The 24,016-nt window shown below is 40.1% G+C and overlaps 2 protein-coding genes across 3 annotated transcripts; one reads left to right on the top strand and one right to left on the bottom strand.

The window, feature by feature from the left end:
• Positions 1-66: 66 nt before the first annotated feature.
• On the bottom strand, positions 67-7,517 carry LOC126382427 (copper transport protein ATOX1). The gene is made up of 2 exons (XM_050032306.1): positions 7,334-7,517; positions 67-576 (listed from the first exon to the last, which is right to left on the bottom strand). The coding sequence occupies exons 1-2, from the start codon at positions 7,340-7,342 to the stop codon at positions 367-369; spliced, it is 219 nt and encodes a 72-aa protein (XP_049888263.1). The 5' UTR covers positions 7,343-7,517; the 3' UTR covers positions 67-366.
• A 214-nt stretch (positions 7,518-7,731) lies between these two features.
• Positions 7,732-22,207, top strand: LOC126382350 (tudor domain-containing protein 3). Of its 2 annotated transcripts, XM_050032161.1 has the most exons (9): positions 7,732-7,855; positions 7,935-8,019; positions 8,118-8,508; positions 11,803-11,856; positions 12,250-12,437; positions 12,778-13,830; positions 15,026-15,331; positions 15,769-15,883; positions 16,516-22,207. In XM_050032161.1, the coding sequence occupies exons 1-9, from the start codon at positions 7,821-7,823 to the stop codon at positions 16,557-16,559; spliced, it is 2,271 nt and encodes a 756-aa protein (XP_049888118.1). In that variant the 5' UTR covers positions 7,732-7,820; the 3' UTR covers positions 16,560-22,207. The 2 variants fall into 2 exon arrangements, with proteins under 2 accessions (XP_049888118.1, XP_049888117.1); XM_050032160.1 differs by lacking the exon at positions 11,803-11,856 and having other exon boundaries at positions 7,806-7,855.
• The last annotated feature ends 1,809 nt before the right edge of the window (positions 22,208-24,016 follow it).

The raw sequence follows: 24,016 nt of genomic DNA, 5'->3' as shown, positions 1-24,016 counted from the left end.
TCTAGTCTATATTATAATAGTCATAATAAATGTTGATTATAATATTAAAATGTCTCATTGAAATAATTTTATGATTGAAAAAACATTTTTATTAAAAATTCTGTATGTACATAATATAGTAATTATTATAATTGCTAAATGATTGATCACATTTGAATGTTCACAAGTAAAAATTTGAAAAATGCCAGGCAAAACAAGCCATAATTTAAATTCGATAAAAATACTTTCTACAATTGTACTGGAAGATTGTTTTAATTTTGCAACTAATTTCATAATCATTATTTTTCTTTATTTGATAGTTTTGTGTACACCTTTCACAGAGAAAGCACATTTTTATAAATTCCAACAGTATAAAACAAGTCACGTTTATTCTGTGCCAACATAAGTGGTTTTCTTTCCGGTTTTCTTTATAACATCTAGTAGCTGGTCCGCACTAAGTGTGGAGGTGACAGAGACCTTCTGCTCCGGCAGGCTGATATTGACGCTGTCCACGCCTTGCCCCTTGAGCCGGTTGAGGACCCGCTCCACCGCGCCGGAGCACCCCTCACACGTCATCTCTACGTTGAAGATGTGTGTCTGGAATATAAGTATATTTGTGTTATAGTATCAGCTAGTCATCCTTCCTTTGTTTAAATGATTTACATACACGGAATTCTTGATCATATTTGAAATGCCTTACACTGGTTTACTTGATATTGTTAGGGTTTGTAATGTTTATTTTATTATTTAATTATTATTAGATTATATAACTTAATAACAGACGGAATAAAGTCGTGAATCTGTGTCACGACTTTATTATTTTTAATTTGGAACTGGCATATTATTTCATTTGTTTTTTATTTTGATTTCTTCTTTTTCGAACGGGAACGCTTTCCCGCCTTTTTAAAAGGCGGTGACGTGGAATTTTGTTCGGTTGCGGTAATCTGTTATGAAGAGTTGGAGAGTTAACATTGTTTATGAAAATATAACATTATTCAAGAGAATTGCTGAATTGTTTGATTACGACGAGCACCTCCCCACCTGAGAGCAGCAGTATTATCACATTTCAGAAGTGGGATAAAGTTAAGTACACGCCTAGTTATAATATACATTTTTTTTATAAGTAATAAGTAAATTTATTTTTATATGATATTGTTGCGCTATGTGCTCTTACTCAAGTCAAGTATTTTAAGTAATTAATTACTACATGTCTGTCTTGGCATATTGTAATACGATGATGTTAGTATAGGTACATGTAGGAATGAATTATACCGATATTTTAAACATAATATTATAATAAGTGTATGATTCTAATTAAAGTAATAATAGATTGAGAATTATAATTGGTCAGTCTTATATATTTTTTTCCAAAGCAAGCTTCAGATTATTATTATTTTTAAATAGGTATAAAAATTTTTAAGCGTGTTTATTTTTAGTAAAGGACTAATGTAATGTATTTTCTGCGAGATTTCAGAATAATGAAGTTACAAGAGTCGGGACCTTGTGACACGCAGTGCCACCCTAAGGCCGGGTTACGATCAGCCAGGTTGTGAGCTGCATCCTGAACATCGTCCTGAGGAGCATGCGGATCGCCGGGCTGAGCTGCATCCTGAGCGTCGTCCTGAGGAGCATGCGGATCGCCGGGCTGAGCTGCATCCTGAGCGTCGTCCTGAGGAGTATGCGGATCGCCGGGCTGAGCTGCATCCTGAGCGTCGTCCTGAGGAGCATGCGGATCGCCGGGCTGAGCTGCATCCTGAGCGTCGTCCTGAGGAGCATGCGGATCGCCGGGCTGAGCTGCATCCTGAGCGTCGTCCTGAGGAGCATGCGGATCGCCGGGCTGAGCTACATCCTGAGCGTCGGCCTGAGGAGCATGTGGATCGCCGGGCTGAGCTGCATCCTGAGCGTCGTCCTGAGGAGCATGCGGATCGCCGGGCTGAGCTACGTCCTGAGCGTCGGCCTGAGGAGCATGTGGATCGCCGGGCTGAGCTGCATCCTGAGCGTCGTCCTGAGGCGCATGCGGATCGCCGGGCTGAGCTGCACGCTGAGCGTCCGTTTGAGCCGCATGCAGAGCGGCGACCTGAATTGCATGCAGAGCGACATACGGAGCGACGTGACGACGCGGGACAGTTAAGAAGGTCACGTAGATAAAAATATTTTATGAATATTTAAACATAGAGGGATGGTCTTTCATCACAGTCTCGCGTGTAAAGCACATATCAGAAATTAATATATCACAAAATATTTCTGTTTGGTAACCGATGTTTGGTTTAAAAAAAAGTAAACTAATGTGTCTCGGTGTATGTAAAGACCACAACTCACTTTGCTATGCAGAAATTCCAGGGCCTTGCTAATACTTGATAGCTTCAGTTCTATTCTTTTACTACTTCGGTTTAAAGATACTTTACTCTCAAAAAAAGACATGCAGTCACTTACATGAGAAGAGAACTTATAATTTAACTTAATAACTAATTTATACAGTGTCGTACGCACCGCCATACTTAATAGGTATCGTTTATTATAACTGCTTAGATCAGAAACCATCGCGCGAAAAACACATCACAAAAACCACATAGTCATTTACTTATTTTGTAAACTATGCTGAGCTATATGAGAACGTGCAGTGGATTGTATTGTTCATGGTATCCATATACTATAAAAGTGAAAGGTCATTAAGACATCACGAAGTCTCAGGAACTGCGAGTGCTGGGAGTCTTAAATTTTGCTTGGGGGTTCCTTTAGAATGTACGTACTCATTAAGAGATTTTGCGAAATTCAAACGCCAAGGAGATAAAAATGGGTGGCAAAGTTTGTATGAAACTTCTAGTGTTAATAGTAGGTTATCTAATTTACTAGAAAATACCCATTATTTAAATAAAGTAAAACGTATTTAGGTAATTATCTTTAAAAACAATCCTTACGAAGGGGTGAAATAGGGGGAGTAAGTTTGTATGGAAAATATTTAATTTTTATAGCTATCGATTCCAAACTCACTACCCGTGCGAAGCCGGGGCGGGTTGCTAGTTACCTACAGATAAAATAATAGGATCTGGTATTTTGGCTTTCTTGGCTCTCACACCGAAGAACTTTTGCAATTATTTTTTAGGCAGTACAATGATTCTAGTTTAAAAAGTTTAGTTTACTTTAAGTTTAGTTTAGTTTTAGGAAAAATGAAAGGGAAGAGAGAAAGGGGTAGACCTAGGAGAACATTTATGAAACAAATAAAAGAAAAGGTGCAGGTCGTGTCGTATCAGGAGGTGAAGGTTTTGGCGGGAAGAAGAGAGGAATGGCGATTACTCCACCGACAAGAGCGCAGCTCTCAAATAAAGAGAGAATGTTCTAGTTAGAATCATTTGATTTAATATTTGGCTGATTCATATGTTGGTTGATAGTTATCAACCAGACCGAATTCCCATCAGAAACAAGATCTTCGATATTGCTAATGTAGTGGATTGAATCAAGTTTTAGCAGGTACACTGGCCAGATAATCACTTGTCACAAATGTAAGGAGAGGGGACAGTTTTATACGTTGTTCCAAGTCATTAATTAAATTTACATTTTGTTGCATACAGAGGTCACCAAGTTGGAAATTGTTTTAGTTAGGCGGAGGATAGAAAAATTTAAGGATATTATTAAAAATAAAGCATTGTGCATTTATTTCTATAGATAACTAAAAAGGTTACCCAACACCAGAATTTATCTAGGAAGTTAGTATAAATGGGCTGTCAGTAAAATATTTGTTGATTTCGGCAATGGTGTTTGTTTGTTTGCTCATGAATTAAGAGTCCCATAATAACATTCCTTCGTTTCTCCTTCTATGGTTTGTGAGATGGAATGCTAACCTCAGCAACCTAGGTGTCAGAGTTTTTATTGGGCCGCCAAGGTCATGGTTTGTGTAACGACTATGTATTGTACTTACATCAGTAAATAGTAACCGGGATCAACGGTTTAATGTGATTCTCAAAACAAGAAACATCTTACTTTCGGATAATCGGATGATCAGTCTTTGATGTCTTAACCAAACTGGGGAGTACATTCCCTCATTAATGAAAGGCATAGTTCAATCGTTAAAAGAGGTATCGCTATATGTAAGTGTCAATGGAGTAGATGCTCGGATTGTATGTAGAATCGTTAATGACAGTTTATTAGACATGCCAGTAGTAATCGGACTGTATTAGGACCGATATTGACAATGACGTGCCCCATCCGGGTTCGTGTAGCAATGTGAAGTTATTATTAAATGACGTCAACAGGTGTGGTCGAGTTTATGGTGCACTCTCTGTAAGAGCCCAGACTCATGTCAAGTTGAACGGTAGCGTTCTGTTGAAGAATAGCAGGCAAATCTGATAAGCAATATTTCGTACGTGTGAGAACTTTTTATCATTGCCAAAATGGATGTGTGGATGTTTTAAAGCCACCTTGTTATATATTTATTTTTGTCGAGCGGTTAGGGTTGTAAATAGTGAACCAGACAGGTGTACCTACCATAGAGGTATGAATGTGGCTTCGACCAAAGTCAGGACCATACGATGATAAGGATGGTAAGGCGACAGAAATAGAAAGGCAGCAGTTATTAGATTTGCTTTATAAATACGTACAAGTATTATTTTGCATTATCACTTTAAGACTTGGGAGCACTAATATTAACAGCGATGAACATAGAATTGGGTAGTTTCCTAGTTCAAAGATAAGGTATGAAATTGTGATTGATAAATAAAGACAGATATAAAGGTAAAAATAAACATTTTCTTGTTTCTATTTAGCTTGTTTACGAATTTTAATAGGGAAAATGTAATTAATAAGTGCGACATTTGGGCATGTTTTTCTACGACGTCACGGGTTGTTTTTTTTTCATACGGGTTCCATAGTAATTTCGTGTTTTGGGGTTTGGTGAAGGGTGACTGATTTGACTAGTTGAGAACTACCCTATTGAATAGCCAACATCCAGCTGTATATTGTCCTTATTATTAACGGAATAGATAAAGGAAAAGGAAATGGAACGTAATATGGTAGGTAATATGTTAGAGGCGGGTGTAGTAAGGGAGTATGTTTCAGAGTATGCTAGTCCTACTTTAGGAGTTCGCAAAAAAGAGGGGTTCGCTGACGATGTGTAATGACTATCGAATGTTATTATTAAAATGATTCTGCTTGTGACCGAAAATGAAATAGCACGACTCAGCGGCCAGGCTTGCTTTGTTGCGCTTGATCTCGCGTCATCGGACTATTTATCGTTATCACGGACGGTCAGCAAAGTTCGGTCGGACGGAGTTCAATCGTTTGCCATTCGATCTGGCTGTATACTAGCGGATGAAGAATATGATTTGGACTCTGCTCGTTTTATCAAGGCAACTTGGTATATGGACAATGTTCTTATCTTTGGGAAAGATGTGTTTTTCAGATGATAGAAATGAGATTTCTTGTGTGACACGATACATTATTTAGGAGACTAGAATGACTCATGTTGATGTTTTATCACGCAATTCTATTTCGGACACAGCAGACATTCTCCCATTCTAAAAATAACTAAAAAAATGATTTTATAATGACGGATAGAGCAAGGAAAACTTATGCCTGCATATTTGGGACCGTATTGGGTCAATAAAATTTTAGGCAGTAGGTAGTTACGCGATACGCAAAAGAAGCGACCAACAACGTTTGGCTGCGGATCATAAGATGTTGTGTATACGTATGTGGCGGTTTTAGACGTAAATGATAACAACTTTTCAAATTAAACATTTTTGTTGATGTATTGTAATTTGTGTTGTATAACTGTGAGAGGCATATAGCTACAGAACAGTGTCTATGTTTCAGGTCAAGTATGTGAATTGATTGGTTCGTGTCTTGATGAGAGCAAAGCAAAAGAAACACAGGCTCAGCTACTGTCACGAGACTTCTCGATTGGCTCAGATGGGAGACCTACATAAGGATTTAACGATTGGCTCAGATTGGACGCCTCGATAAGGTTTTAACGATTGGCTTAGATTGGATGTCTTGATAAAGATTTATCGGTTGGCTCAGATTGGACGCCTCGATAAGGTTTTACCGATTGGCTCAGATTGGAGACCTCGATAAGAATTTATCGATTGGCTCAGATTGGAGACCTCGATAAGGAGTTAACGGTTGGTTCAGATTGGATGCCTTGATAAAGATTTGTCGATTGGCTCAGATTGGACGCCTCGATAAGGATTTAACGATTGGCTCAGATTGGAGATCTCGATAACGATTTATTGATTGGCTCAGATTGGAGACCTAGATTAGGATTTAACGATTAGCTCAGACTGGAGACCTCGATAAGGATTTAAAGATTGGCTCAGATTGGATGCCTTGATAAGAATTTATCGAATGGCTCAGATAGGATGCTACAAATTATTTGTATGAATCATTAGTTTAATAATGGGTAACCGATTGATCGGATCCTAAAAAGTTTTCAAGGTGATTGAATAGGCATCGTATCTTGTTTTAAAAAATATATTAAGTAAGTACTATTGTAATTAACGAAATACAAAAGTAACGTAAGTTTTAAGTATTTTTTTTAAAATGATTCATATTTAGTTTGTAAATTAATTTGCAACTTTAGTTATTAATTTTCTTAATTTATTTGTCTTATTCGTGTGATTTGTTACTAAAACTTAAGTTTTATTAGTAGTATTTTTCCTGATGGTTAATGCTGTGCTTACCTACATGTTATTCGTTAAGATTGGCCAATAAGTAAAGTTCCTACTTATTTGATTATTGTTTAAAAGATTCTGATGCAACTTTGTAACATAATTTGCTACTATAGTTATACAACAGTTACGATATTTGAGCCTGCTATTATTGTTTTATTTATTACTAAGTATCTGTAATTTATTGTTAAGATTGAGCAACTGACCAAAGTACCGATTGTTAGGGTTCCACCGGGTGTCGTGCGCGGGGACGCACACGTTGTCAGGATGGACGATTGTTAGGGTTTGTAATGTTTATTTTATTATTTAATTATTATTAGATTATATAACTTAATAACAGACGGAATAAAGTCGTGAATCTGTGTCACGACTTTATTATTTTTAATTTGGAACTGGCATATTATTTCATTTGTTTTTTATTTTGATTTCTTCTTTTTCGAACGGGAACGCTTTCCCGCCTTTTTAAAAGGCGGTGACGTGGAATTTTGTTCGGTTGCGGTAATCTGTTATGAAGAGTTGGAGAGTTAACATTGTTTATGAAAATATAACATTATTCAAGAGAATTGCTGAATTGTTTGATTACGACGAGCACCTCCCCACCTGAGAGCAGCAGTATTATCACAATATGTAATATCTACCTATCAGAAGATGTTATCATCAAAAATAGATAGCGATAAATTTGATAACCTTACCGATGACATAATTAAGAACAGCGTATGCACCACGTACCACAAATAACTTTACGTATAAAAATATGTTTCCCAAAATTTATTAAATTACGTGTACCTACTTGAGAATTTTACTAATTATAATACATGTAAATACAATGACCTGTGTTATCAACAAATCAATCACACGTCAACATTGAGTTGTCAAATTTCAGGGTCATTGACCTTATGGTGCGTTTTTTTTCACGTAGATTCGTTATCAACGGATATTATTCACTAGGGTATTCGCACTATTACACCACCTCCATTGTAATGTATTATTTTCATTTTGAATCAAAGCATAGACAATTTAAAGAATACATGTAATCTGTGGTAATTAGACAGAGATAGAGCATTTTACTCTATTTACTCTATGTTTGACTGTCATCCTCACTTATGGGCACCGTATGTTCGTGGGTTTTATTATTTATAATTTCTCGTAAAATCATGTTATAACAAATACAAATAAACCATGTCACTTAGAGAGAATCTCAGAGAGCTGGGCTGGTGAGTATAGTTTTATCTTTTAGCTTTCATGTGAGTCGTCTAGACCAATTTGAATTAAAATATTGTATGCTTCTTCCAGGTTCTTGAGCCAGGAAGGCTTCGAAACAGTTAGTGAAAACGGTTCAATACAGGATGTAAATACCCTTAGTAAAAAAGCTTTAGATGTAAGTACCTATCGAGTTTATGAAGTAAGATAGAGTCGTGTATTCCCACGCGTCCCTGGCACTGAGCTGAGGTATCTCATATGTTTTTTATATTCCAGTTTGACTTGAGAGACATCGGGGAGGCTGCTTTTCCCGAAGACTTCACAAAAGACCCCTCTAAGCTAGAGCAACCTATAGTTGTGCAGATCCAGAAGATAAGAAATGTGTCTGCCCCGAAAGCCAACGAGGAGTCTGGTTCTGCTCCCCGGATGTTGAAGCTGACTCTTCACGATGGGAAGTCAGTGTGCACAGGGTTGGAAGTTAGTCCAATTTCGAGTCTCAGTATAAACACCCCACCTGGTACTAAAGTGTTGTTGAAAAATGAAGAGTTGCAAGTGTGCCATGGTGTGATTTGGTTGACACCCAGTGTTATAACAGTGCTTGGTGGTAAAGTGTCGCATATGATAGAGAAATGGGAGCTGAACAGGAGTCTTGCCAAGCACACCAGAGGTAAGTTAAAAATGCTGCTATTGTGAACTTTGTTAATGCAATTGATTTCTTCTTCAATTGATTTTTCTGTGGGTGCCTTAGACGTAGGATAGTGGTTCTTTGTTATCTAATGCCTACACAGGTTAGTTTAGTATAGTCTATATTGAAAGGACACTTATAGGAAAGAAAACATAGATTTTATAGGGAATATTGATTATTTGACCTGTTGCATGTAAGCCCTACTTCAATACCTTGATTAATACACACATACATAAGCTGACAACTATATTCCGAATTGCAGTAATAAAAGCTTCATCAAACATTTATTTGAACAATAAAAAAACACTCAGGATTTTGTTGTAAACCATAACCAACAAAGGTATATTCATGTACATTATTTGTCTTTGACATAAATGCAATCTCATATAAAAAAGTTAAAAAGAAATCATTCTCTTATAAAAGCAAGGGACACACCCATTTAACCCTTTGATGTAAGTTCCTTTTAAAATGGAGTAATTGTATCACAAGGTTATAGGAGGGTTGCCAACATGTAGTGTTCACATATCAAATTGAGTTACACAATAGAGGGAATCAGGTTATTGAGAGGGGAATTCTGGGAACAGGAGCTTACTGGACATGCGCATCAAGGCTTAAATAAGTACAACCTGTCAACAGCGTGATTGAAAACTAGTCGATAATATACTGGACACAGATAACATATAAGACTTATTTTAGGGTTGTAATTAAAACTTCTTTGGTTTTTGTAAAGATTTATGTATTTATTAGCTATAAATTCAGATATATTTTTTTTAAATATGTTTTTAATGTCTTGGTAGGTATCTGTGTGCTCATTGGCAAAGGCCTTCCTCCAGCTATTCCACTTCTCTTTGCATAAATCTATTCTCGTCCAGGTTCTGACGGCCACTTTGATGATTTCAGCCTCCCAGTGTTGGAATGGTTTTTTCCTAGTTTTGTAAACATAAATATTATATTGTAAGCAGTGTGCTATGTAGATGTAATATGGGTTCTTTGATTCACATCTACTAGATTGAAAAAAATAAAAACATTTGCTTCATCCTTCTAATATTAGAAATTGTGTAAGTTTGTTACTCATGAATGCAAACACTACTGAATGGAATTTAATGAAACTTTACAATAATATAGCTCATACATGAGAATAACAAAATAGGCTATAAAATATAATGATAAATGTCAAGTAAATTGGAAAAAAAACTGTCATCTGTTTCTCTTTATCACTTCTACAAGGAAATAGTACTTAATAAAAGCAATTGTTGTAAATAAATAATGCTTTGCCACACGTCTATTTAAAACAAAAACTTTATTAGACTGTAAAGTGTACATTGTGCAATTTAAAAAGAAACAACATTAAAAAAAAGAATGGTCGCGTGTTCCGTCGTAATATGAACACAAAAGTAGGGTTTCATCGCACGTGCGCGTTTTGAACGTAAACATTCCGGTATTATACCTACCTACCGATTACCGAGTCTTGGCGAAGCAGGTATATCGCGGGCTCCGACCAATAGCCGTACGCCGTTTATCTTCGTTAATTCGCTGTGTGTAAACGTCCAAAGGCGCGCAATAGCCTGCCCGTGCCGCGGCTGCTGGTTTGATACGTGGCAAATGCGGTCTTTTTTTCGTTATTTCGTCCCTGAAGAGAAGCCACAAAACTTATTCGCTCGCGTGTTAAGCATCGTGAATTAAAAGTTTATGTATGCGCCAGCATTGACGTCACAGTTTCTGTAACTTTGATAAATTTTATTTGCGCTACATTTATAAACTAGTGGCCGCAAGCTACATCGTTTTGTAGAATGTCAACTGGGGTAGAAGAACGGAGATTGTTTTAGGTTTACGCGGTTATTATCATCAGTCATCCCGTGATCATGGCACTTGCAACAGTGTCGAAATATCGGGAGTCTCATATCCCTGATTTAAACGCGGTAAGAACCCGTTATTATGTGTTTTAATTACTTACTATGGATATACTATCTACCTGCCTTCATTACGTCCAGCCGGCACATCCCGGAAAAACGATTGGCAAATATTCTCATGGTATATCATGGCTCCAACTCACATTCAAAGTTACTCGAAATAGGACTTACAAGGCAACAACGCGATCAAATTATGGACGGACATTTTTCTTCAGATAAGTTGATTAAAGATCTATTAAAGATTAAGACTAAAGATCATTCCAAAAGTAATGATTGAGTTTGTGATCTACTGTCGCGACACAGTCCACGATTTCAATTTAGACTCGTTGAAAGTCGCGAGCTACGACCAACAGACGTATCGTGTTTCTGTAGATAAACAAGCAGTGTCTATTGATGGGAGTTCGCTGGTTTCGAAGTCGAAACCACAATTAGTAAATGGCTTACGCCTTGTATGCGCTAGCATGAGCTAGTGGACAAATGCTGGGCGGGATTTCTGTACGCTTCTGATTTCGAATCGTGGTCCCGGGTCTTTGCACCGACCGCGCTCTCGATGCAGCAATCCACCACGAACACGCAGGGCCCGGCTCTTGTAGCTTCGCGAGGCTATATTGTTGATCCTGTTTGCAAAACAGAATTTAGAACTTTCGAACAACTGATTCGAATGCAAAACCGCAATTAGAAAGTTCGGATCTCTACTCTAGCACTACTGCCATCATCATCATCATCATCCGTACGACGCCCACTGCTGGGCATAGGCCTCCCCCTGCGCTGCCCGCATCCAGCGGCTTCCCGCATCCAGCGGCTTCCCGCGACCTTCACCAGATCGTCGGTCCACCTTGTAGCGGGCCTACCCACTGAGCGTCGACCGACACGTGGTCGCCACTCCAGAACCCTTCCGCCCCAGCGGCCATCGGTTCTCCTCGCTATGTGTCCTGCCCACTGCCACTTCAGCTTTGCAATTCTCCGAGCTATGTCGGTGACTTTAGTTCTCCTGCGGATCTCCTCATTTCTGATTCGATAGAGCAGGGAAATACCGAGCATAGCTCTCTCCATTGCCCGCTGAGCGACACCGAGCTCACGAGACCCATAGTAAGCGGCCACGTCTCACTGCCGTAGGTCATCACTGGCAACACGCACTACTGCCAATATCATGGATTCTTTGTGGATAACCCTCAGCCGGGCAAAAGCCTTTGAGCTTCCACTGTCCTGAGCGACCTAGGTCTAGGTCATCACCCCACCGCTTTCTCGGTCTGCTTCTGCCTCTATCCGAGAATCTACTCAGTAACTCATCATCCATAGCGTCATCCCGTTTTTCACAGGGTCCGCTTACCTAAACTGAAGATTTGACAGGTCCGGTTTTTTACAGAAGCGACCACCTATCTGACCTCCCAACGCGAAGTGAAATCCGGCCCAATTACAGGTTAGGTCACATACCAGCGAAAAAACTTACTCTACCTAATGAACTAATCCACTACTAACTACTACCTAGTTACTAGTGACTAACTAACTAAGTTACTGTAGGTACAAGTTAGGTACAAGGTAGGTACTGGTTCACAACGGGCTTGCCTCCCAAGCGGGAGGTGTAGGTCCGATCCCCGGTCACTGGACCTTGCTCCAATGAGTTATTAATTTATCATAAGTGCAATTTTCACTAACACCTTTGGCTATCGACTATTACAGACGGTAATCCCTGTCATGTTGGTCTAATAAAGAGAAACGCGATTACTTTCGTACTGTTCATCATGTGATTCTGTGCCTGTGACTACCTTAATATTCGTGAGTTTATGTTATACCTAAGTGGCTGCGGTTTCAGGTGGTCCGTGCGGCGCTGACGGTGGCCCGCCGCCATGGATTCCGTTCGGACATAAGCTGGAGGCGCAGACTGTAGACAAGCAGTTCAAGAGTCTGCAGACGGAAGCTGACAAGCAGAACAACGCCGAGTTCGAGGCGCAGAGGAAAGGCGCCATCGCCGAGGCACAGAGGCTGTCAGGTGTTAAGAAGGTTGGTTACCAGTTGCTACACTCTTAAATTACATTCGTTTTCGTACGAATTCAATTATTGTATACACAAGAACGTAGTATCAGGCACGTGGGAACAATCTAGACCTTACCTTATGATGATTTCGACGAACATACTTTTAGTTTTAAATGATGATATTGGTATTCATAGATACAGGTCCGTATGGACACGCGCGATCTCGGCATCGTGTACGTATGCCTTTAGGAATTTAACAGACTAATGATTAAAAGTCGCCGATGACCGCGGTGGCCATTCGCCTTTACAGAGGACTAAATAAATAATAAATCAACAGATCCATCTAAACTATATTATTATTTTACAGGTATTCGGTGGAGGTACTAAGCCTCTACTCGATGCTAATGTACAGAAGATCGTAGATTTAGGTTTCAGTGAAGAACAAGCGGACAATTCTCTCAGGTATACGAAGAACAATGTGGAGAGAGCTCTCAAAATGTTACAGAAACGGGACGACTCCGAGAATAGGAGTAAGGAGGCTACGAAGAAAGAGGAGCCGCCGAAGCGTAAAGGCAGAGGGAAAGATAACGCGGACGAAGACAGTATGCCTGTGAAACCTACTGGCAAGCTGTCCCTGTTCGATTTCCTGGAGGACAAGTTACCTAGCGTCAGTGCGCCGGAGCGGGAAAGAGACAGGGATAGAGATAGGGATAGAGACAGGAACGGGCGGCATTGTAACTCCAACTCGGACGACAGGGACAGGGGATACCCCAGCCGAGAGCGGAACGGGGCTAGGCACAACTCGCGCGCGCACGGTTCGCGGTACGACGGCCGGGACAATAGAGACCGGCATGATAACCGGGACAGACACGACAACCGGGACCGACGGAATGACCGGCCCTACAACGACCGCCCCTACAGCGACAACTACCACTCGTCACACCGAGACGACAGGGACAGAGATAGGGACAGGAAATACCAGACCCAGAACGAGAAACCGCCGAGGTTCCAGAAGAAGTTGGAAGAGAAGAATAAGCAACAACAACAGCAGCAGCAGCAAGCGCAGGCGCAAGCTCAGGCGAATAATGTAAATATGCCGTACGGAAACTCATATCACAACCACTCGCCGAACTATGGCGAGCGTCCGATGCGGGGGGAGAGGTTGACGGACAAGCCCCCGCCGAACTACCGCGGGAACGGGATGGACGGCTTGGTGGACGCGGCGGCTGGGCTGAGCTTGCTGCCTGGCCACAGCCCTCGTGAAGACATACCCCGCGGGTACCCGCCCCCAGATCAGTACAAGGCGTATGTGAACCCCAGTATGCCTGACATCCCGCCCTTCAGGCGACAGCCGGACGTCCAGAAGTATCCAGAACAGTACCGGCGACAACAGCCCGCTCAGCCCAACGGCTACATGGAGGTTAGTACGGTTATGGATTTCAAGTCATTATTATCGATTACGATCTCTATTAACGAGAAAAAGATACTGTACATTGCACACAGTATTTTTCATTCTTCAAATCGAATAATATGAATTTGTTGCACAAATACAGAAACGAAAAGTTACTTACTACATCTGTGATGATCCGTGATTCGGAGGGCACATTAAGCCCTTGGTCTTAGTTACTACTTACTGATGTAAGTATATAGTCGTTATATGAGCCATGTCAGGGGCCTTTGGCGGCTCAATGATAACCCTGACACCAGGATTAATGAGGTTGGTAATCCACCTTATAACCCACACGATAGTAGAAGCAACTTACCACAGACACTACATAAAAAATCTTGTCTTTATCTTAATTCCGTGCCACCTACCACGTAAGTGCGAGCGAGACACACTGTCTGTGCGCTCCCTTTAACACTTAGCGGCTTACGGCCAATCTCTATTCCATGACTTAGTATAAAAGGAGTAGGTGCACACGGTAGGCTACAAGCCCTTCGTCCAAATAGATGTAACACTGAATATCACAAAGACCAAGTATAGAGTAGACGGAGCGTATTTAAGACGATAGAAAAACTTATGTTTTATCTTTCGCGCTCATATGAGCCGTCATAAGTTAAAAAGAGATAAATATACTATCGTCGTGACGTCTTTTGTACTCGCGTAGCCGGTTTGTTATAGAAACGTACCTATGTATATGTTTTTGTGTCAAGACCACTAGTGCCGTTCCATGTCTTTATCGACATTATTATCGGCTAAATATTGCTTGGTCTTTGGAATATCATCACATCAGGTAATCCCCTCTCTCTCTATTTAAGAGCTGCGCTCTTGTCGGTGGAGTAACCAGGTAACCGGGGGAAAGTTCAGTCGAATTGTATGATAATTGGATTCAATTTTGCTTGGCTGTCAAATACTTGAACCCACGTTCATACCTGGTTTATATTTTATTTGTAAGGTGGTTAATCGATATTTACGACATGCTTGGCGTCTGAATATACATTTTGTATTTTATAATGGATATCACTTGGGCAGAAGGCAAGAGGGAAACCACTGCCCTATTTTGTCCCTAAAAAGTAGCATGGAGAATGCTACACCGACAAGAGCGTGGCTCTTAAATTGGTGATGATGATGAATGGATATCACTGTTTAAAATTTGAAATATGTTCCATCGCAGAGCCAGCAAGGTCCAAGCATGTACAGCGGTCCGGGCGGGCCGGGGTACATGGGCGCGGGCTACCGACAGCAGTACGGGTTCGGACGCGTGGGTGGCGTAGGAGGCATGGGCGGCGTGGGCGGCGTGGGAGGCGTGGGCGGCATGGGCGGCGTGGGCGTGGTCCGCGGCGGCGGGTTCCTGGCCGGGGGGCTGCTGGGCTTCCAGAACGCGGCCGTGAACGAGCAGGCGCGCGCCATGCTGGGCGTGCGCGACGTCAGCTGGAACGTTGGCGACCGCTGCCTCGCGCTCTACTGGGAGGATAACAACGTGAGTTATTATTTCCCATTGGGGTAGAAATATACCACGGAATTTCTCTTACTGCCCTGACACACCACTTCCACTCTCATCAAAGTCTTCCATGCTCGCCGGTTTAGTTTAGAGTACTCTAGACCTGTTTTGTTGTTGTGTTTGAGTTGATCCTAGTTGTACCCCTAGGCCTTCCTCTTCCAATTCTGCCAATTAAATCCGCAAAATAAGGGTCAAATATTTGGCAGCACTTAATCGCACTTTCCTATAATCCTATCCTTTTCTAGCGTGCGTAAGCGTATGGTCGCTTTGTCTCGCTCTAGCAAATGACGGTTCTTAGTAACAGAAAAAGGAAGCATAGGAAAGTGCTATGAGGTGCTGCCGGATGTGGTTCAACCTGAATTCTTTTTTGCAAGTCTACTTTTATCGTGAATAATATTGTTTTTTTTTTGTTTCAGTTCTACGAAGCGGAGATAACAGGCATTTCTGCCAATACTGTAGTAGTAAAATTCTGTGCATATGGAAACCACGAAGAAGTTCTGAAGACTAACTGTTTGCCCTTCCCTAATCAAGGTTAGTATTCAGCCTGTATTTAAAATTGTTAAGTTTGTAGTTGTTTGAAATTTTTATTTCATTGAATGTAATTGATCGATTGGATAAATCAGCATTTGATGGAAAAGATAATCAAATACTTTTAGATAGGTCTGCGTGTTTTTTTAACCCCGTAAATACCGGAGTGGAGCGGCGATGTGGAATAGAATAGAATGACTTTATTTACTCAAAACATGGTGTTTCATAGTATGTGTAGACATCATTTATTGACAGAAAAACACTTTTTAAACATGTCATCTTACATAAACAGTAAATAAGTATGTATACATAATGCGTAATGAAAGGAAAATAATATTTTATATAATCGTAATATTATTGTAATAATAAAAAAAGTATTTTTTTATTTAAAAATTCTTGAAAAGTGTAGAATACTCTCTTGACAAGCCACTTTTTAATTTAGTTTTAAATATACTGTTCAGACTAGAGTCTGTTATCTCTGGCGGAAGCCATATTGTAAACGGCCGGTGTTTTGTCGCTCCATACTCCATACCCTCGTTGTAGTAGGTAGATAGATAAATTGTCATCTTATTTTTTTTAATGAACTTTTCCGTGCCATCTGTTGTATGTGTGTGTGTAACGAAGGCGTGTTGCAGCGGGCGCCGGCGCGGCCGCGTACGGGGCGCCGCGGCGCGCCTAGTGCTGCGCCGCGGCGCCGCGCGTCGCCGCCTGCTGACCGCGCCTGCAGCTCCACGCGCGCTAAGCCCGGCCTGGCCCGGCCACACGGCCTCATACTTCCCACTTCACATTTATTTCCCGATCCCTTTTACTCATCGACCAATCCCGATTCCCTCTCCTGAACTGTCGATTCATTGACCCGATCTGTAAAGTTGTCAGGCGTGACGATAATAGTTGCATTGAACGACAGTCTATTTGTTGACCTGTCAGTCGGCCCATTGTACTGTAAATCAATTAGTTGGTCTGACAGCCGATCCGTTGACCTGGCAGTCGATACGTTGACTTATCAGTCGATACGTAGACTTGTCAGTCGACCCCTTCACCTGTCAGTCGACCCATTGAACTGTCAGTCGATCACTTGACCTATCAGTCGACCCGTTGACCTGTCAGTCGACTTGTTGACCTGTCAGTCAGCTATTCACACCTCGACCCACTTTCACCCCCTCTTTCGTCATTTGATCCTCGACCCCGAAGACATCGCGTCTCTTGCAGCGCAGGATAGCAACGCTTTTAAATTAATTACCATAATGCTACTTTCTAACTGGATAAGACTAACACCACCCAGAAGATCGGTCGGCCGAAGATCAACGTAATGTAAGATAAACGAATAATTTAAAATGTCCTCGAGTTTGACCACCGATCTTCGTTATCGTACTAACACTAACAATATGCCGCATTCGATGCGTTATAATAGTCAGCATCCTACTCGAAGGACCCAAAAGTTTTGCAAGATATCATTTATTTGTGTACTTAAAAATAAAGATATCAATGAGGATAAAAACTGCCTATTTCGTTCATCAGGTGTCGCTACTGTTCTTAAATTTTGACAGTTCCCCGTACTATTTGAGTAAAGAGAAAATCATAGTGTTATAACTTATTCCCTAAAGATCGGGAAGAGAAAACTTAGAGAAACGTATTTTCAATCAAAACCGCCTTTTTCCAAGTGATGGCTTTTCTTTTCGTAACTCATCCTGCAGACGGGATACACTCCACGTTGCTCCACGTTTTATAGCGAACTTCAGCTGGACAGTATGGAGAACTGTCAAAATTAAGGAACACTCAACAGTGCTGCCGCCTACATTTGAGCTTCTAGTTTTTATCCTCATTAAGACTTACGCTCACTGTCAATGTAACTCTGGTTGTCTATGAAAATGACATGAAATAACGTATTTAACCAATATTTTGTGTGATGTGTTTCACGGCCTAAGCCTACTCCATAGTTTAAGAATATAATCAGTCAATGTTTGGGCATTTTTCACTGGATAGCATGGCACTTGTATTGGCGATGTTAGATTACGATTGTTAACGATCTCCGTGGTCTAGTGGTTGAGCGTCTGGCTCACGATCCGGAGGTCCAGGCTTCGAATCCCGGTGGGGACATACCACAAAAATTACTTTGTGATTCTTGGTTTGGTTAGGACATTACAGGCTGATTACCTGATGCTTCGGAAGGCACGTTAAACCATTGGTTCCGGTTACTACTTACTGATGTAAGTATGTAGTCGTTACATGAGCCATGTCAGGGGCCTTTGGAGGCTCAATAATACCCCTGACTCCAGGGCTGATGAGGTTGATAATCCACCCCACAACCCATACGATAGAAGAAGAAGTGAGATTGAAATAGAAGAAGGCTCTCTTTATGGCGTCTGTAGTCCGGATTCGGAGATCCACAATAACTCAATTTGATAATGCAACATTGTTCTAACCTGTAATTGGGCTGGTTTTCCCTTCGCGTTGGAAGATCTGACAGGCAGTCGCTTCTGTAAAAAAATCGGACCTGTCAAATCTACAGGTTAGGAAGCGGACGGAAGAAAACGAACTAAAGAAGAAGACATGTAACAAATATAAAAGTAAAGACAGCACTAGTTTAAGAACTATTAAACTAAAATTAATTTTGTGTCCGCCAGAAAGCAATATTGCTTTCTTAGATGAATTGCTTCAATGTGGCCAGTTTAACCCCCCTGTTCATGTTTTAACTAAATTGGGGTAGTCAGAGGTATTGCTTGACGAACTAACTACACACGCCTCATTGAGCTTTTCTGTTAAACCAAGGTCAAATATTACGTCGCGCTTCATATCCAAAGTAAGGAATATTACCGTTGTACAGTGCTACGCACCTACTAATATGGCCGACGGCTCCTTTAAAGAGGCTTGTTACAACCAACTTCAAGCCACCTTACAGAAGATCAAGCTCAAAAGGGGGCGGCCCAAAGAGACTTGGCGACGCTCAGTTGACCAAAAGATGAAAACTGAAGGCTGCAAAAGATCGCGAGGAATGGAAATCTGTTAATCGAGCCCTACATCCCGACAGAGGATAAAATGATTAGAAGAAGAAGAACGTCATAGATGTTGAGTCGTATCGCCGTCTATAATGGCACTTAAGATAAATTAATAGCTTTGGTGCAAGTCGAGTACCGGGATTTGAGAAGCAAGTGACATAGACCCACAGTGTTTTTTTTTAATGTTTTCTGTGTTAGAAATCTACCATCGTCAGTCAATCCGTGCCATGCAGTTCATAGAAAAATGCCCTTTGATGTTGTGTTGCTTACATGTCTACAGGCAAGTTTCGGATTTGTTGAATCGAATGAACAGAACTGAAATACAGTTTGAACACGAAATTGCATATAAACAGTCACTTATTGGAAATTGCACATTTTATATTAAAAGTAAATGTGAATTGTTTAAAAAGGTAAGAAAGTAGTTAGAGTTTCGCTCTTGCATCTATATTTTTTAATTTACCTGGTTTATCAAGAAAATAAAACGTCAATCAATGGCAATGAAGGACTTTCGATGCTGCGTTCCTCAAAAACAATATAGGTGGCGCTGTACACATTTTCCTTCGTTTAACTTTCTAATTTCATGCATAACAGACATATATGCATCTTTGTTTTGGGTATATATGATGACCCGTTTACACCCAGGCACAATTACATCTTCAACCTATTATTATTCTGATCAAAATATAGAAAAACAATGTAGGTAGCAATATAATTCTATACATAATGTTTTCCAAATATCAAGCAAGAATAAGTTTATATATGCTTCCGCCATTACATTGTATTTTGGAATAATTATGTATGTACCCGAGTAATGAGAAAATAGGTAATTATCACGTTAAAGCTGTACAACCCCATCTGTATTGTTTTGGTGAACGTACCCTGTAAAATCCTTCATTTTACCAGTTTTATCACAGAGGACACACCCCGGACACTTCATACAACCAACCTCGTTTTACACAGACACCACACATTGACGTTATCGTACACGCGCATCTGTGTGTGTGACGTCTGACACCATACGATTCAAGTCTAAACTGTGTTCAAGGGACACCGGGTGAGAGCCTTCAGCGCTCCCCATTTGTCCGGCCAAGTAGTTAATGCCATCTGCGGCAAATCTACAATAAGTCACGTCAAAAAAAAAGTGTTCGAGGGGGGGTGAGGTAAACCTAGTTCAAACGCAGGTGGGGTGCGGAGAGTTGCCGTTTCTAATGCTGAGGGTTAATATTTATCAGTAAACAGATGGCACTACTTGTATTTCTGATCCGTCATTTTCATTTATTTTTTGGCATAATATAAAATGCATATGACGTGACACAATCCCACGAAAAACAGTACTTTTTACCTTTCTAGCAAGCTGTATTTTAACATTTTTCTTTGCACACAAATGGCGCAATAATTCCTGTAATAAGTGATTATTTATTCGGCAAATACTGGTTAAGTCCGTTCAGATCTGTTCACTGCATTGGAAGGGCGCGCAAATTACACAAGTAATTATAAGTAGCTTCCTTAAAGCGGGTCTAGTTGTTTTACAATTAATTTAGTTTATGAACCTCGCAATATTTAAGAATCGTCTAAAGGCTGAAACCCATAAGCGATGTAGTTGAGTTATACTGGGTGTTACATCCGAACGAGTACTAAAGGGGATGAGTTAGACCATGATTCCGAGTTAATCAAGTGGATTTTTCCGTCGTAAAATTCATGTTGTTTTTAATTATTTTTAATTCTATACTTTTGCGATCGTAAATTCCACTTTATATTAAGTCAGAGTATTGAGCTGAATCAACGATGAGGTCATGGTCTGAATCATCCCTCAAAGTTTTCGGTATGAGTACAGAGAATATTGCTTAAAAGGCTGAGGGGTATCACACGGTACTAAAGTTAAGACAACAGGCCTGAGGGTGTCTCATTGGGCACTAAACAACAGTATTCAATTGTATGTCCATCAACCCTTAGAGCATTCCATTTGAAGTGCATTTCTTCGAGGCAATGACGTCATAAATCGTCTGAAACAGACGTATAAGGCCAATGTCATGTAACCCTTAACACTGAGTTATTCGTGTAAGAAAATCGTTCATGGGTTTTAGTCTGAAGGTATTAGTCTAGGGTTTGATTTTCTATGCAGCTTTCCTTCTAGGACTTTGCAACTGTGTCTATTGATACTGCTATCTTCTCTCAACTGATGAGTTGGTATGGAGAATACGCTTGTGAAATACGGTATCCGTGGCAGTTGTGTTCATATAGAAACTGCACGGTAACCCCATGTACTTCGAATACCGTATTTTTCAATGAGGACAGGGTGGTCTAAAAGGGCCACATTGACACAAACAATTTTAAATAGCAATATTGCTTTTAGACATCTGTTGACATTGCGCACTTGCTTTTATATGCGCAAATGTCAAATTGCTTTTCTGAGCGAATTGTTTATGTGGCCTTTTTTAGAGCCCCAGTTTGTAAGTCCTTAGATTTCAAAGATTCCAAACCTCTACTTCATCACACTGTTAAAATATATTTTACTCTACTACTGTATCAATTTCATACTCTTTCTTGACTATGAAACTGATAGGTCTCGTATATTGGGACGAGCTATTTGGAACTCTGTATGTATTGTATACACGATTACCTCTTATATCTCGCGTTATTGTTTCTCCGCTGTAAGCGACTTCAGAGTATTTATTGTCAATTATTTATTTAAGTTCGCCTCGGGAAGCTAGGCGCGGCGTGGAGATAGTAACAGGTAGTTAAATCGCGTCTAAATGTCTAATGTTACGTGTAATAATAGGTCTAATGTTAAACCGTGTAACTCATGAATTAGCGTTAATTTATTGTCAGTATGTATGTAACCAACCATCGTAGCGTGTAGCTCGTGTAAGTGTATTTTGTTGTATTTTAGCTCAAAACATGTAATATATGATTTATTTTCAGTTTGATAAAGAGATATTGTTTGAAAATATTTGTTTTCACTTTAACCTGTGTATATTATCGATTAAATGCGCGGAATCACTAAGTTATATTTGTGTTTGCCTCACAAAATTATACTATGTTTGGTTGTTTGTATTGTAATGGATTGGTTCGCAATCATTGCTCGTACATGTTACAGCATAATAATTATAAGAAGGGTAATGGTTGCGAATTGTCAATTGGAAATTATAATAAAAATTTAATATTAACGCTATGTTACGCAGCTAATAAGGGCTCAACTGCCATTTTGTTGTATTTTACTCATAACATTGTTGGCCACAAGTTCTGTACAATGACGTTCGATACGTTTATACAGGTTCTGTTGAGGTATTGTTTATTAACAAAAAGCTAATAAAATTATTGAAGAAATGTATTATTTGGTTGTTTTAGTGTGAGAGCCGCCGCCGAGTTGTTACCATTGTTGGACAGGAAGTAGTGTACCCCTATCAACGTAGCATGAGTAGAGTGACATATCTCACGTCTCTTTCGTACTAAACTGTTCACCATTAGTGCGAAAGAGACGTATCTCTCGTCTCTTTCGCTCTAATGTGCAATCACGCTTCGGAAAAAGGGATACAATCCCTCGGTACATGTTTGCGTTGTTTTTTTTTATGCACTCTCCGGATATCATAAAGGTATATTATTGTAGTCAGCCTAATCATTCCACGTTGTTTACATAACAAGTAACCGCCCTATGACAAAATTCGAAACACTCCTCGTTTAAAAATAATCATGACATGTTTTAAATAATGTTTGTCACGTAAATTATGTTGTTTTCTCTAGGGATGATGACCTAAATACGGAGTGCGTGAGTTTTATTATTTAATTATATAATTAAAGGAGCGGGGATAGTCGGCCCTTCCGTCATGAATGTAGGGTATCTCCGCCCTAAATAATGCAGCTGGGGTGTGGCTGGCAATAGCCGAAACGCGGAAACAGTCCAACTATGATATCATACGCCAATTAAACGTCGTCCGGCGTTGAGAAATATATTAGTGATGTGTACAATAGTCGGCGAGCTGTCATATCGACTAGTTGGCTTACTGAGGCCGACTAATCGGTCAAATTCGTAGGCCATCTCTAAATCATCATCATCATTAGCCCATTAACGTCCCCACTGCTGGGGCCCGGGCCTTCCCTATGGATGGATAGGGAGATCGGGCCTTAAACCATCACGCGGGCCCAGTGCGGATTGATGGTTATTAACGACTGCTAATGCAGCCGGGACCAACGGCTTAACGTGCCTACCGAAGCATGGGGGAGCTCGAGATAAAAACTTATTTTTTTTGTGGTCACCCATCCTATGACAACCATCTCTAAATCAGAAACTATTAATATACAACTCACCTACCACGCTTCCCATGAGGATGAGCAGAGTTATAGGCCAACCAGAAGAATCCATATACAACGGAAAAGTTTATAAGTAGGTATATGAAAATACAAATATTCTTTCAAAGATTCAAATGGAAGATGTCTGATTCGGACGGGATATCTCTGTGAGTTTCCCAAAGCACAGTGCTAGATATAAAAATAATAACATACAACAGCAACATAGGCCCCGATTCCTGGAGACACCGTCTAATTTTATTTTAAGTTATATCTGTCATTTTCATATCCGTCGAAAAGGAAAGGGACGGATGATTCACAGCTCTTAATTTTAGGAAGAATGAGTAAATGACCGTGTCGGGTTTTTGACTGATGTAAAATTATTAGACGGTTGGTTTAGATTTGTGCTTAAAATTGACGTGTGTTCCATAAATTTTATGCTTGTCGATTACCCGTCCCTTTCCTTTTCGGCGGATAAGAAAATGACAGATATAACTTAAAATAAAATTAGATGGTATTTACAGGAATTAGCACCATAATGTACTTAAATAACTTTGTGACAAAACTAAACTAAAATGAAAATATTCTTTATTGCATACAACACAAGAAACTTTAAAATATTCATAAGCAAGTGCACATGTATCTACTCTCCAACAACATAGTTACCTACAACAATAAGTTTTTGACTTTAATATTGTTAGAAAGGTGACATGGCTTAACTTTTAGCCCGAAAAAAGGAACGACTCCCTTGGGTGCAATGCAAAACTAGCAGTTATAAGGTACTAACATAAGTGAATTGTACTAACAAATAAATGGATCTGTGTTGTGTTTAATATAAATAAATAATATTTACCGA

The sequence above is a fragment of the Pectinophora gossypiella genome, chromosome 4, assembly GCF_024362695.1.
Source record: "Pectinophora gossypiella chromosome 4, ilPecGoss1.1, whole genome shotgun sequence".
Taxonomy (NCBI): Eukaryota; Metazoa; Arthropoda; class Insecta; order Lepidoptera; family Gelechiidae; genus Pectinophora; species Pectinophora gossypiella.
This window is presented reverse-complemented; position numbering and strand designations above follow the sequence as displayed.